The 14921-nt window shown below is 39.4% G+C and overlaps 1 protein-coding gene across 1 annotated transcript in view; it reads right to left on the bottom strand.

Annotated features, from left to right (window-relative positions):
- Positions 1 to 4197: 4197 nt before the first annotated feature.
- USP6NL (USP6 N-terminal like) overlaps positions 4198 to 14921 on the bottom strand; it is a 219035-nt gene continuing 208311 nt past the window's right edge. The window contains exon 16 of the mRNA XM_006891872.1: positions 4198 to 4318. Within this exon, the coding sequence (XP_006891934.1) occupies positions 4198 to 4318 (121 nt within the window). The remainder of the gene's footprint in view (positions 4319 to 14921) is intronic.

Here is a 14921-nt window from a genome sequence, read left to right as displayed (position 1 = left end):
GCAGGAAAGTCCTCTGTTACATGAGGACTTGTAAGGCTATAGATGAGAACAACCAGCAATTTTCTTATCTCTAAAAACAGAGAAGATAAGAGTGCCATTGTCTGAATTCAGTGGGACAGTATATGCAAAATGCTTCACATCATAGCTGGCATATAGAAAGAGGTCAACAAATGTAGCCTATGTTGACCCTGATAATTTATTATCTCCAGATTAGTAAGTCTAACACTGAGCTACTCACATCCTCTGCTCCCCCCATGTCTCTCCCATTATCCTTCTACTTCCTCAGCCAAAAATAAATGGGGGTTCCCCCTGTCACCTTTCTTTTTCTCAGAGTCCACCACCAATGAAATGGAAGGACTTTTGGCTCTATCTTCAAAATATCTCCAGCAGTCACCACCTCCACCTCTCACGCCTTCACTGCTATGACCCTGCCTAAACTACTGTCACCTCTTGCTTAGTTCATATCCATGATTTGCTAACTTCTGCCCCCACCCTCCCCACGGCCTGAACAGACTTGCAGTCAAGGGAATTCTGGGAAGACAGAAGTTGCACCAACTCATTTTTTTGCTCAAAGTTCTCCAATGTTGTTGTGGTTGTTTTCTGTTTGTTTGGTTTTTTTCTAATCACCCTCAGATTAGAGCCAGATACGTAATAAGCCAATAATAAAATGGTTTGGCCCGTTTTAGAGTTCTTTGGTGGATTATGAACACTTTGACCACTGTGCCACAAAAGCTCCTTCAGAATTCTCCAGGCTCATCTCTTTCTTACTCCTGTACTCTCTGATTTAGCTTCACTGGTCATCTAGCTCATTAAGCCTGCTAGACCCACCCCTGATTAAGGACATTTGCACTAGTTATTATCTGTGCTTTGTGGACTCTTCTCTAAATGTCTAAATGGCTTGTCCTCTCATTTTTTTTTAGTATGTTCTTGAATGTCAACATCTCAAAGGTGGGCATCTTCACTGACTGATGACCCTCATTAGAATTGTGATTCTGTGAAGAAATGCTCAAAACCTGGCAGTAAGACAGATGCAAATCAAAACCACCATGAAATACCATCTCACTCCAGTAGCAGTGGCAAATTTTAACAGGACAGCAAGGAATAAATGTTGGAGAGGATGCAGAGAGATAGGAACAGTAATAGTAAAATGGTACAATCATTCTGGAAGGCAGTTTGGCATTTCCTAAGAAAAACCCTGAATATAGAAATCCCACATGACCCAGCTATTCCACTACTTAGAATGTACCCTGAGAAAATGAGAACTGAGGCACAAACTGAGATTTGTACACCAATGTACAACACAATACAATAGCAGCAATAATCACCACCGCAAGAACATGGAAACAGTCCAAATGTCCAACCACAATCAGATGGATTGAGAAATTATGGTACATTCACATGATAAGATGATAAATTTAGCAAGACGGAGCAATGGTTTTCTAAATCACTACCTAACTTGGGAGGGAGCAGAGAGCATTTTGCTAAGTAAACTAACCCGGTCCCATAAGGACAAATACTGTATAAGCCCATTATTGTAGAAATAGAAAGATAACTAGTAAAAGATGTAGGAGGACCCAAGGGGGGAGGGTAGGAGCAGAGGCGTGAGGATGGGAAGAGGGTTAAATAGGTTCACACAGTTTGTCGAGTAGAGTGAGAGGTGGGTAAAGGAAATGGGAAAGATCCTATACGAAAAACAATGGATATGAACTTTGTAAGTAAACCAGCATAAAATAAAAATTTTATTTAAAAAATTTTTGTAATTCTCCCTGACAAATGCCTGTGGAAGGAAAAAACAGGGAGGAAAAAAGAAAACACAGCATAGTACTTCTCTTCATCTCAAAGGATCCAGAAAAAAATGTATAAAGTCCTACTGGTCATCCATGAATCCTTGTTTGGTTTCTAAATCAGAATGGAGAAACCTTATGCCTATCCTTGGCAGAGCAGGGAAGTTTGGCAACCCCTTGGGTATCTTTTCTTTAGTGTGTATCTTTCCTTTAGTGTGAACACAGCAGGGTTACAACTGACATCAGTCGGGTTCTTCTAATGTTTAGCATCACTCTCATTTGTAAACGGTGATCTCTCTACAAATGAGGAAGCTGAGGTTCAGAGAATGGGGGTCTCTAGCCCGGTTCTGCTACATCCCATAACCTCATGAGATGAGTTACCCTTCACCATCTCGGGAGGAGAATGTCATAGATCTTTAAGCAGCTCCCGTCAACACCACACTCCTTGTTTTCAGACTGAAATCTTACCCATCATCAGAGAAACAGATGAAAAAGCAACTGGGTAGGTAGTACCAAGCATTCAGTGGTGACACCTACACTTCATCTACAATAGATTTTTACTTTTCTCAGTTTTATTCACTTACTCATTGAAGAAATGCTTATTGATTCATCTAGGTTACAAATATAAATTTTCTATTGATAGGGACCTCTTATGGGCTAGTGGCAAGAAGCTGAGCTGCAATCCCGTAGGCACACAGTTTGAGGCCATCAGACGCTCTGAGGGAGAAGGATGGGCCATCTCCTCTCATGCAATTAGCTGCCTCTGAAAACCCGACAGAGGGTCAGCTATAGGTTGGTTCTGACTAGACAGTAAACAACAACAAAAATATCCTCAGAGGCTTAGATTTCTTCTTTTTGTCTTGATTTTTTTGTGCTTAAGACCTCTCAGGGCAGGAAGGTGGCTGGCTCTTATGCCAAATGGTTGACACAGTGGTTCTTCTTGGGCAAGTTAAAGCCCTCCTAAGGTCCACCTGGAGACTGCTCGTGGGCCTGAATATCCTGTGGCCCCACAGGCAGGACACAGGAGTGCGGGAAAGGCCCCAAAGCAGACTTAACAAAATTCTGGCAGAGAAAACAAGGGGAAGGCAGGAGAGCAATGACTAGAGATTTGTTAGAACGAAACGTGTCAGGAGCTCTGGTTCTGTAGGGATGGGTTTGTCAGAGTTGGCATTTCCACATGGCACCAGGCCCAGGCTTAGCAGGTGGCGTAGACACAGCCCTTAATTGATAGCTTAATTAGAGAATTAGGTAGGTGATAACTTCCAACCTACAGCTTGGTTAGGCTAAATTCCATTATCACCCTTTCCCACAGAAGTAAATGAGGAGTGGGCGCAGCCCTCCTAAGAAGAACTGGTGCTAAAATGGTTTGGCCTATCTGCACGTGCAATAGGAAGGGGTGGGGGGAGGAATGACGTTTTAAGGAGAAAGTCAACAGGCACTTCCTCCATTTAAGGCTCCAGGAAATTCTGAAAGGCAACAATTTACCCTTTTCCCTCGAGCATGTCGAATTGTCTCCTACAAATAAAAATCCTCCTCCCTCACAGGTAGGTTGGAGCCTCCAAGGTTTCTAAGCCTGGGAAATAATGGTGGTCTGCAGAGACGTGGAGGAAGAGCCAGCCATTCTTTTTAAGCTCTGCAAGAGACCTATGACTGCCTCTTTCAACTAGGACAGTGGTCTCTGGCCCCAAGAAGTCCCTCAGCAGCCCACGTGGGTAAGTGGCCAGGATGTGGCCTCCTCCTTCTTCCTGACTGCTCTTCAAGGAAGCCCTACCTGGATTCTGCTACTCAGACCAGCATCATTGACATCACCTGGGAGTTAATGAAAATGCAGCCTGAGAGGAAGTCTTAGACTGGCTGCTCCAGAACCTGCATTATAACAAGATCCTTAGGTGATTTATTTGCACATTAAAGTTTTTTTTTTTTTCTTCTGAGAGAAAAACGAACTGGGGGCAGAGGGGTGGGTAGAGAGGAAAGTGTGCAACAATGTATGAATGGAAATCCAAAGTCTCGGTAAACTTACATTAAAATGTAATAAAAAAAAAATCAATGACTTTCATGAGGGTAAAGCCAAGTTTCTAGTTAAGCTTCTCCTAAAAAATCTAGCATACTTGAAGCTGTGTAAGAAGAGCGAGGACTATGAAACATTAGGCTATGAGGTAGAGACCTGTAACTAATATTTGACATCCTTATTTTAAATGTAATGTTGGGGTTCACAGAAGTGATGTTAGATGGTTAAGAGTCTCAGCTACGGAAGAGGGATTAAGAGCCCGGGAAAAGAGTGTCACTAAAGACAAACTTTGTAATCTTGCCAGTAGGGTCATATACTTCAGGGGCAAAAAAGATTATCTTCTCACTTCGGGAACTATGGCCAAGCCATTGAAGATTCACCGAGGGAAATGTCCAGAACAGCAAACTAAGCAGGACCAACTGTGTCTCTTTGCTGATCTATGTCAGCAAAGTCCCTTATTTTCACACGCACGTCCAGTCTTGCTACTCCTACATAAGCCATTGCAGGAGTCTTTTCCAAGCTGCACCTGGAGCCCCAGCAAGCACAGTAAAACAAACAGTTACAGAAAGATCCATAGCCTACATGAGACAGCCTTGAAAGTCAGTCTGAGCAATTAATTTCTCCTTGACTATGAGAGCCATTGAAGACCTTTAAACAGGAGAATGGCATAATCCAAATTGGATTTTAGACGCAAGATAACAGATAGTACAATCGAGTAGAAAGTTGTTGCAACAATCCAGGCAAGTGTTAATGAGGGCTTCAGCCAAGGGTTGTTGTTGTGTTGTTATGTGCCGTCGAGTCGCTTGCGACTCATAGCAAAGGGTTATTGTTTTTTACTTAGAAGAGATAAGTGAAGAAAAAAAAACCCAAAAAATCTAATTTGATCCTGATGGACTCTTATTGGCACATGTTAGATAGCAAATAAATGACTAATTTATAGACATTATCACATGTACAGCTGTACAGAGATGTAGTTAAGCCCTTAATTTTGTCCACCATTTTTAATTATCTGTGACTATTTAAGTGTGATGGTTTTAAACTAGTTTTTTGTCCAAGTTGTGAGCTCCGAGCTGCATGCTAAGTGTGTCTGTAGTGTCCTCTTTTGATTGCCTTCCATCTGCTTTGGGACAGGGCATCTGGGGGGAAGGGAGGCTAGTTATCCTACAGTAGACAAGTCATTTGACAATTGTGGGCTCATTTCTTCATTTGTAAAATACAAATCACAAAACTGGAAGAGTGTTAAGGATTACCTGGTTTGGGGTCACTTACACATAACTGAAACACTTGGATATCAGAGGGAGCTCTGGTGGCCTAGTGGCAAGAAGTTGTGTTGCAGTCCCAAAGGCATGCGGTTTGAGGCTAACAGCTGCTCTGTGGGAGAAGGATGGGCAATCTTCTCCCTTACAATTAACGGCCTCTGAAAACCCAGCAGAGGGTCAGCTCTGGAGACTATATGGTACACAACAACAGCAGACAGACGTAACTGGCCTCAAGGTTACTATAGTTGTTAAACTCATTGCCTTTGAGTTGGAACAAACACCTTACACAGGGTTTCCAAGGCCTTTAAGATTGATTACTCCTTTCTCCAAAACTGTTGGGAGAACTGCCCAAAGGAGTGGTTAGCAGTTGAGCATCCTCAGCAAGAGCGCTATCAAATCTGCTCAAAATGACCCTTTGTCCAAGAGTGAAACCCTGCCTCATCCGGAGCAACCCTCACAATCTCTGCTCGTGGAGTTGGGTGTTAAGATGTCCTATAGAGTTCATCAATAAAGCCAAAACATCTCCACCACACTACGTACAGAACATCAATTCTGTTAGGCACCAGGTGTAGCCAGGTGACCATATTCTAGACAGGTATGGTGAGCTCTGGTGGCTTTGTGGTATGGAGTCGTGCTGCCAACCCAATGGCACACATTCTAATCCACCAGCTGCTCTGCTGAAGAAAGATGGGCAATCTCCTCCACTAAGATGAACTGCCTCTGAAAACCCATGGAAGTTTAGCCATGAGTCGGTTCTGACTTGATGGTACATAATGACAACATGGTGTTCCTAGCTCCTATCAACACACTTTATCATAAAAAAAAAAAAATTGGGGGCAGGGAGAAAAATGCAACAATGCATGTTTGGAAATCCAAAATCTCTGTAAACGTTCATTAAAACTGTTATTAAGTGCTGTCGAGTCGTAGGCGACTCATAGCGACCCTATGAACCAAAGTCCTTGACACTTGCGTGACTTTCACCCTTGCTCCAGGTTCACAGGGTTTCCGGAGGCAAGCTATTTATGGAAGTGGATGCCACTCCTGTTTTAATGAATTCATTAATTTAAAAAAATTCAGGGATACAAGGGAATTAATTTCCCTAGGTGAAAGCGTGCTCTTATTTCATTGCTTGTTATATATTTAAAAAAAATGTTTTTGCATTGGTCATGCAAAGCTTCAAACTGGCTCTAGTATCTTATGTTTAAGGTGCCTTGGTAGCACAGTGGTTAAAGCTGCTAACCAAAAAGGTGACCCCACTAGCTGGTGTGGGAGAAATCGATGGTGCACATTCCCTACAGGGTCACGATCACTCAGAATTTACTTGCTAGCAGTGGCTTTTAGGGCCCTACCTTTGCTTATCTCGGACTCCAGTGAATTTTTAAAAATACAATTTACCATTTCCTTCTCAGAACTGATTATACACAAATACTCCAGCTGGTGTTCCAAAGGCTGTTTCAAGCCTGGATTCCTTCTCTGAGGATATTTACCAGAAACCTATCAATAAATTAATAGTTACATTATGTTTATTAGTATGTTGACTCTCAGCAAAAGCTTAGCATCTGATTTAGATGAAGAATTAAATTTTCTATAAACCACATAACCTAATCACATAATCTGAAATTGAATGAAACACAGATTAGTGTAATCGTCCTTAAATGCTGGTGCTGAGTTGTGGACCAGAGCTGGTTCTTAGCAGTTTTTAGTTTTTATTTAAATCCATACAGTGAACTTTTAGAAAAATATTTAACTTAAAGGAATATCCATTTTGTCAAGATTATACTCTTCCTACTAATGTGTATGCGTCAGGATAGGACAAAGACTCACCAACCTGTGTTATGTATGCAGATGACACAACCTTGTTGGCCTGAGAAGGACATGAAATGCTGGCTGTAGAAAACCAAAGACTACAGTCTACAATATGGATTGCATCTCAACGTCAAGAAGGCAAAAATCTTTACCACTGGACTGAGAAGCAATATTAAGACTGATAAAGCATTGAAATTGTCAACGGTTTCATCTTACTTGAAGCCACAATCAACACTCGTGGTACCAGTAGTCAGATGACAATGGGAAAATCAGCTGTCAGGGACTTCTCCAAATTACACCCGGGAGCAATGATGTCAATTTGAAGACTACGGTGTGCCTGACTCAGGCCATGTTGTTGAGGTGCCACTGAGTCAGAATTGATTCAATAGCTGATCTTCCAGCAGGTTTTTAAAGACAGTAAATCACAGAGGAGAAGAATGTCTTCTTCCTACAGAGCAGCTTGTGGATTTGAACTGCATACATTTGGGACTGCAGTGCAGATGACAGAATAATTGACGCCTTTGAGTTGTGGTGTTAGGGAAGACTACTGAATATCCCATGGACTACCAATAGAAAGAACATGCATACCTTGGAGAAGAAGATGTCTGTCTTGCAGCCAGAGCGCTCCTTGGAGGATAGGAGGGCAACATTTGTCTCACATACTTTGGGCATGCTGCTAGGAGAGGCTATTCCTTGGAGAGGGACATCATGCTGGGAAAGGTGGAAGGAGAGTGAAGGAGAGAACTTAAAAGAGATGGATTGACACAGTGACAGCACCAATGGGCCCAAGTGTCTTGGAGATCATGAGGACGGCACAGGATAGAACAGGGTCCAGATCAGTTGTTTATAAGGTGGCTAGGTTGTACTCGACTCAATGGTACCCAACAACAACTTCTGTGTTGGAATCTTTTTAAAGGTCTTTTAAAAATTTTGTTTTTTAGGTTTGACCAAAGAAGGGACTTCTTGATACCACCTCAAATCTTGGAGTACATTTTACTGACTCAAAAAAAAAAGAACATTCTGAACAAGGGGATCATCCAATGACAGAGCCTGCCTTCCAAAACAAACTTAGTTCACCCCAAACAAAACTCAACACCTTTAAATAGAAGCTCTCAAGCCCAAGTCTCTAATATATTGATTCAATATGAATATGAGGCATCTGGTCTAAAATGCCACCATATTTTAAGGTTTCAAAATTTCTAAAGTATTTTATATAGTATTATCATTACAGCTTTTCTAACCCATTGAGCTTCACTTTGATGTTTAAGATCAATGATAAGAATATAATGCAGCCCTTAATCCATAGGCCACCCCAGTCTAGGACCATCAACCTGGGACCACTTAATGACCTAGGGCCTCAGGGTTCCCAGGACTCTACTCAGGGGGAATGGAATAGTTTTAGGGCTCCCCTAAGGAGGGCTAAGACCTATAGGAACCATTTTGTACCTTTTGCATTTATCACTAGCAGACATCTTTCAAAGACAGTATTCATACATCTACCTGTGTGTTTTAGAAGGCTCAATAGTATTCTTTTTTAAGGCTAGAAAATTTAACTCATTCTCTAGTGACAAAATTACACGTCTTTTTTCAATGTTTATTACAAACAATGGTACAATGAGCATTTTTAAGAAAAATTTTTATTTCTATGAGATAGAGTTATGGTAGTATCACTGCACCAAAAGGCACATTAAATTCTGACAGTGGGAAAGTGGTACATTTTGGAATGCAAAGCTTCTGTTATGAACAGGGCATGATCAGCATCCTGCTTGCCAATTGTCTTTGCCAACCAGTTTCCACTTCAATTTCTCTAATTAATGGAGATGTTCAACATGTTTAGTGATGTTTTATCTATTTATCTTCTGTTTCTTCTAGGGTACTTTAAAAATCCAAAGGGGACATGTAATTAACCCTTTCTCTATGTGAACATCTATATACTTCACACTGACGGAGCATCTCAAGTCCAGGCATTGCGTCACATACATGCACGCCACTTCAATTAATCCAGGAAACAGCCTTGCACAGAAACCTCCTTTCCCCTATTTTATATGTGAGACTTGAGGTCAAGCAGGCTAATGGAAAAGCTAAAATTCACATTCAAGTTTGTCTTCAAGCCTGTGTTCTTTCTAATGTACCATTTAAGATGGCCAAATAAAAAAAAAATTCCCAAAGAATTTTAGTTTCCTGATAGTTAATTGAAAGTCTTGGGAGTCGGAGGAATAAAGATATCAGGGTAGAGAAAGAATGGCATCTCTTTTTCTCTGTGGGCCAAAATACTTTTCAGTTGTTAACAGAAGAAGTCTTCCACAGTTTTTTATCAGGGGTTTGAAGTGGAGAGCTCCGATTTCTTATAGCATAGTTCTGTATAACTGTATTACCATGGATTATGGAACATTTGAGATTATAAGGAATGTACCAGTCATGAAATACTGGCTTTGTCAGTATTTATTGGCTTAAAAAAATACTTTAGGCCCCACTGTGAGAGATTATTTAATTAGCCTGGGGTGGGTCTGGTAATAGTAGTTTTGAACCCACCTCAACAATTCTCATTGGCAGCTATGGTTCAAATTCTGCCTTCTCCATCTTCAATAATCAGACACTTAATTATGGTGTAATCAGTTGGTGATTGTTCTCTTGGCCACCTCTTACATGGCAGTGCCCTCTCCACCTTTAGCTTGCTCATTCATTCCTAGAGCATTCCTGGATAAACAGCCACATTCATGACTTTTAACTAAACATGCTGGTGTGTCCAACGTCTTTCTCAGGAATAATCACCTCCTGAGCACCTTAAATTCCACTAGCCAAAACCGGAATTTTTTTCATTAAAGCTAAATTTTTGCCTTCTGCACTCCCTCCCCTTTTAAAAATCAGATGGCTGCTCAAAGATCTACCCAACTGTTATGTGCTGCTGAGTTGGAACCTACTCACAGCTGACCATCCTGGGAGTTTTCAGAGACTGAAACACACATGAGGTTGTCCATCCTTCTCCCTGGTACAACTGGTGGACTTGAACTGCCTGCCTTTGGGTTGGCAGTACCTTACCCATTAAGGCAGCAGAATACCCTAGAAATAACAATCTTGGTTTTTCTTCTTTTCTAAATAGAATAGTGTAGGTCCTACACAGGCTTTAAGTAATTCTATCTGCAAGAGCATCAAGAAAAATAGTTGAAATAAGTAAAAAAAGAAGAGAAAAACATACACTGAAATTACAAAAATTTGCTTAAGCAACACTTAAAGATGACCCCTAAATAAAACGACAGATGTTCTATACTGTTGGACTATAAGATTCAACACTGTCAAGATGTTAATTATTCCTAAACTGGTTGTCTATAGATTCAACACAATGCCTTTCAAAACCCCTGCAGATTTTTAAATAACAACTGACAAGATTATCTTAAAATTTATATAGAAACGCATGCCCCTCTCCCAAAGCCAAAACAACTGGGAAAAGAACAAAATGACTAGAAGAGAGTTAAGTGCAAATTACACATTGTATAAAGGACTTATATCCAGAATGTTTACAGATCTCATAGCACTCAATAATAAGACAAACAACTCAATAAATAATCAGAAGACTTGAATATAGATATTTCAACAAAGAAAATATACAAATGATTCATAAGCTCATAAAAATATGCTCAACATTATTGGTCATTTATAAATTAAAACCACCATGAGATACCCTTAGCATTCATGAAAAAGACAATTTTTTTAAGAAGTGGGCAAGTATCGGCTATGATGTAGAGAAACTGGAACCCTCATACATTGCTGGTGGAAATGTAAAAAGGTGCTGCCATTTTGTAAAAGCTTGGTAATTTCTCTAAAATTTAAACACACTTATCATAAAACCACCTTCTTATGTACACATCTGAGGAAAATAAAAACAATTTCAACATAAAGACTTATATGTAAATGTTCATAGCAGCATTATTTATAGTAGCCTAAAATGGAAACAATCTAAATGTCTCTCAACTAGTAAATGAATAAGCACAATGTAAAATAACAATGGAAGACTCTTCAGCAATAAAAAGTAAAATGACATCTGGTACATGCATTTCAACTACATTGAAGAACCTGGATGGGGGGATTCACACTTTCACAAGTCATCAGACATTAATGATGATATATTTATAATCTCATTTCTATGATAAGTCTGGAAAGGGTAAATCGATAGAGGGCATTTAGCAGTTGCCTGAGACCAGGGTCGTAAGCACCGATTGCAGAAAGATCTTGACATGATGGAGAAATAATTCTAAAATCTGTATAGACAGGATTGTGTAATTCTATACATTTACTAAATCATTGTACACTTAAAAGAGATGCCTATTATAGTAGGCAAATATATCTATCAAGGTTTTTAAGGGGGTCTGGTGGACTAGTGGTAAGGAGCTGTCCCAGTAAACCAAAGGTGCACAGTTCTAATCCATCTGCTGCTGTGAGGGGGAAGGATGGGCAATCTCATCCCATATGATTAAGTGCCTCTGACAACCCGCTGGAGGGTCCGCTATGGATCGGTTCCAATGTGACAGGACACAATAAGGTTTCGGGGAGGTAAGAGCAGAAAAAGCATAAGCTCTGCATTCAGACTGCCTAAATTAAAATCCTAGTTCTTTCTTACCTGTTGTCACTTGTCCATAAGCTGTCATAAGTTATATAAGTTCTCTGGTACCCAGTGCTCTCTTATCTGTAAACTGGGAAGTATATTAGACACTTGGTAGAGTAAATGTGATGTTGTATACCATAGAGTCGGAACCGACCCATAGCTGACCTTCGGTGGGTTTTCAGAGGCAGTTAATCACAGGGGAGGAGACTGCCCATCCTTCTCCCACAGAACAGCTGGTAGCCTTGAACTGCATGCCTTCACGACTGCAGCACAGCCTCTTGCCACTAGGCCACGGGCAAAATGCTTAGCACTGTCAGATACTTACAAGTGTCATCTGTTTTTCCTTTTAGGAGTACATTGAACCAATTATCAAATCATATCAATTTTAGTAATTTTTAGCATTTTTCAAGTTAATGACCTCTTGTTTATAACTTTTTTCCTTTGCAGAGTTAAGCTCTACATCACCTTTTCAAGATAACATCTGTAACAGTCTGAAGTCTTCCTAACTACTTAGGCTTAGACCCTCATATTCAGCTTCCCCAGCCTCAAAAGACCATACATAAAATGTAAATATAAGCCTGGCAACATGTGCCTATAGGATCACCTTCAGTGGTGTTCAAAGCCTGTCATGACTGGTCTCTGTGCTAAACTCTCACACCTCTATCCCTCATATATATATCAAAGTGGCAAATCCACGCCCTCCCATCCGAACTACACCACACAACTGCCATGAATCCCTCTGTAAAAATCTTTCTTGCTCCTTCCTCTCTTCTACTTGCCTGCTGCCTATTGCCTGTGCCCTTCTCACACAAAGCCTTTCAGGCTCAGATGAGGTATTAACTCCCCCAAAGCCTTTCAAACCTTCCTAAGTTCTGTTCACTATGTGCGTGCTTTCTGTAATCGCCCATGCATGTCACCAAGACAGCACTAAGGAGCACATGCATCCCACCTTCAAGTGTAAGCCCAGCACAGTTCTTTGTATGCAGAGCACACTGTAGATGCCTGATGAAATGCTGAAATCAACTCCTCATGCACCTAAAACTCATTTAGGCTTTTGAAAAAAGCATGTTACTTAACGTAAATGAAAGACAGACATTGTCTAGAAAAATGGAAATCTTAACCTGACTCTACCAATACTGATGGACTACTGTAAGCAGCAAATGAGGTCAAGCACAGAGCCATGCTACCTTCACTTTTCATGTGAAGCAATTTATTTTGTCCATGACTGTTAGGAGTTCATCAAACTTAAAGAAATGGCCTAATTCCACTGGAAATTTCCATAACTTTCTGATACATTACTTCTAATCTCTGAATGGACGCTCTGGTGGCCTAGTGGTAAAAGTGCTGCACTGCCATTGTGAAGGCATGTGGTTTGAATCCAACCTACTAGCTGCTCAGTGGGAGAAAGATACAGTCTCCTCCTGTGTGATTTATAGCCTATGAAAACCCGCTGGTCATTTATGAGTTGGTTCCAACTTGATGGTACACAACAACAGTCTCTGAAAAGTGACTTGGTGATGTAGTGCATAATGTGTTGTGCAACCAACCAAAAGATCAGCAGTATGAACCCATGAGCTGCTCCAGGAAAAAGCTGGGGAGTTCTTTTCTATAAAGATCTGTAGTCTGAGAAGCATGATGGAGGCATAAAATGGATTCAGTTTGACAACAGTGGAATTGTTTGGTTAAACTCTGACCAATGAAGATTTGAGACAGTCACATGGGGAAAATAATGAGGGTTAAAGCTTTTAATTCTTTTAAGAACCTAACTGAACTTTAAGGAAGAAGGAAATAAGACAATTACCTGATGTCTATGCTCTACCTTTTTCTGATTTAAATGGTTTGGGTGTGACTTAGGCAGACAGTTTTAAGAAAGTTCTCCAGGTAATTCTAAAGATCACCATGGTTTGAGATCTACTATTGTGTATTCTTAAATGGATTTCTTTATTTCTCAGGGTTTTTTTTCCCCATCTATATAGAGTAGCAGCAGTGCTAGACTTAGGAGTAATGAAATAGTCCTTCTGGAAGTAAAATTTAGAAATAAATGTTAAATGGAATTCCTTGTCTTATTAATTATGATCTTACTGAAATGGAATTTCAATACCGTGAGTCATCTTAAAAGCAAAGTTTGATCTATAAAAGCCTCCTGATCAATAAGCACTGCTATCTATTAGATATAAACACTTAAAAGGCAAGACCACTCCCTTTTAAATACGTCTTTCTAAACTATAAGGAAATATGTACTAAAATGAAAGTGTGGTTCTCAAAAGATAATTAAGAATATTTCCAGTAGAATGAGTTGTAGGTATTCTGTAAATAAAGCTTATTTGCATACATAAGTTTTTCCTCTAACCAGGAAAATAAGAGAGATCTCAGAAGAGTATTGGGCACTGCTTTTGTGTTTGCATAATGGAGCCCAAGGGAGAGGTATGAAGTAACTATAGCTTTGGAAGTCAATTTTAAACTTAAACTGATCATAACATAAAATTTAGCAGAAGGATTTTCAAACAGAAGAATAAAGTTGACACAATCACATCCTATTCATCTACCGCTCTCCTTCAGCAATGCCCTATTTGAGTGAATCTCTTTATTCTTTTATGAAATATTCTAGCATTGACAATTGGTATCTGATCTTACATATATCTTCCGATTTTAAAATCAGTACATTTAAAAAAAGAAAATTCTAGAAAAACATTAAGACCCTGAAAAAGTCCGTTTTAAAGTCCTTTGAGACCTTGAGTCAGCTTTACTTTTCAAACTAAATTTAAGGGAAAAAAATACACCAAAATGCTTATTAAATTAAGCAAAACTGCCATGAAGGAGGCTTATTAATGACATAATATTTATACCAACTATATGCAGGTATAAAAGAGTAAAATCAGTCTTTATGACATAAAATTCTTTACTGAATTTGGTTCATAAATAAGTTTGGACCCACTTTACCAATATTTTTCTTCTGTTAATTATTAAAAGATAAATCTAAAAGAGTCAAATTTTATGGTGGCAAAATAATTTTGAATTAAACTTTCGTACTTAAAAAATAGAGAGCTACATTTTATCACTGATAAGATGGAAGATATGATCTTATTGCTATTAACAATGGCTTAATAAATAACATATAAAATATGGAATGTAGGCCTAAATATGGTATTACTGGAAATTAATAAAGTATGTAACAGGATTGTGATATATAACACAGACAAACACTGACAATATCTACTCAATTAGAAGACAATTAGGCTTAGAAGAATCAGAGATGTAGCACTTTTGCCATAAGAAAAAAATGCACATAAAAGACACAAAACCAAAATACACTTGTTACTTTTAGCATGTTAAAAACACATCAAAAAAGAAACCCGCATACAGATAAAAAATACTATAGATGACATAAGAAAATAGTATGAATGTGCATATATGTGTGTGTATATATATAAATCTACAGTATTTACCATTGTTGCTATATATAT

This window comes from Elephantulus edwardii, unplaced genomic scaffold (genome assembly GCF_000299155.1).
Source record: "Elephantulus edwardii isolate Elephantulus edwardi_28Jun2011 unplaced genomic scaffold, EleEdw1.0 scaffold00105, whole genome shotgun sequence".
Taxonomy (NCBI): domain Eukaryota; kingdom Metazoa; phylum Chordata; class Mammalia; order Macroscelidea; family Macroscelididae; genus Elephantulus; species Elephantulus edwardii.
Note: the sequence above shows the minus strand (reverse complement) of the source record. Positions and strands in the feature narration are given on the sequence as shown.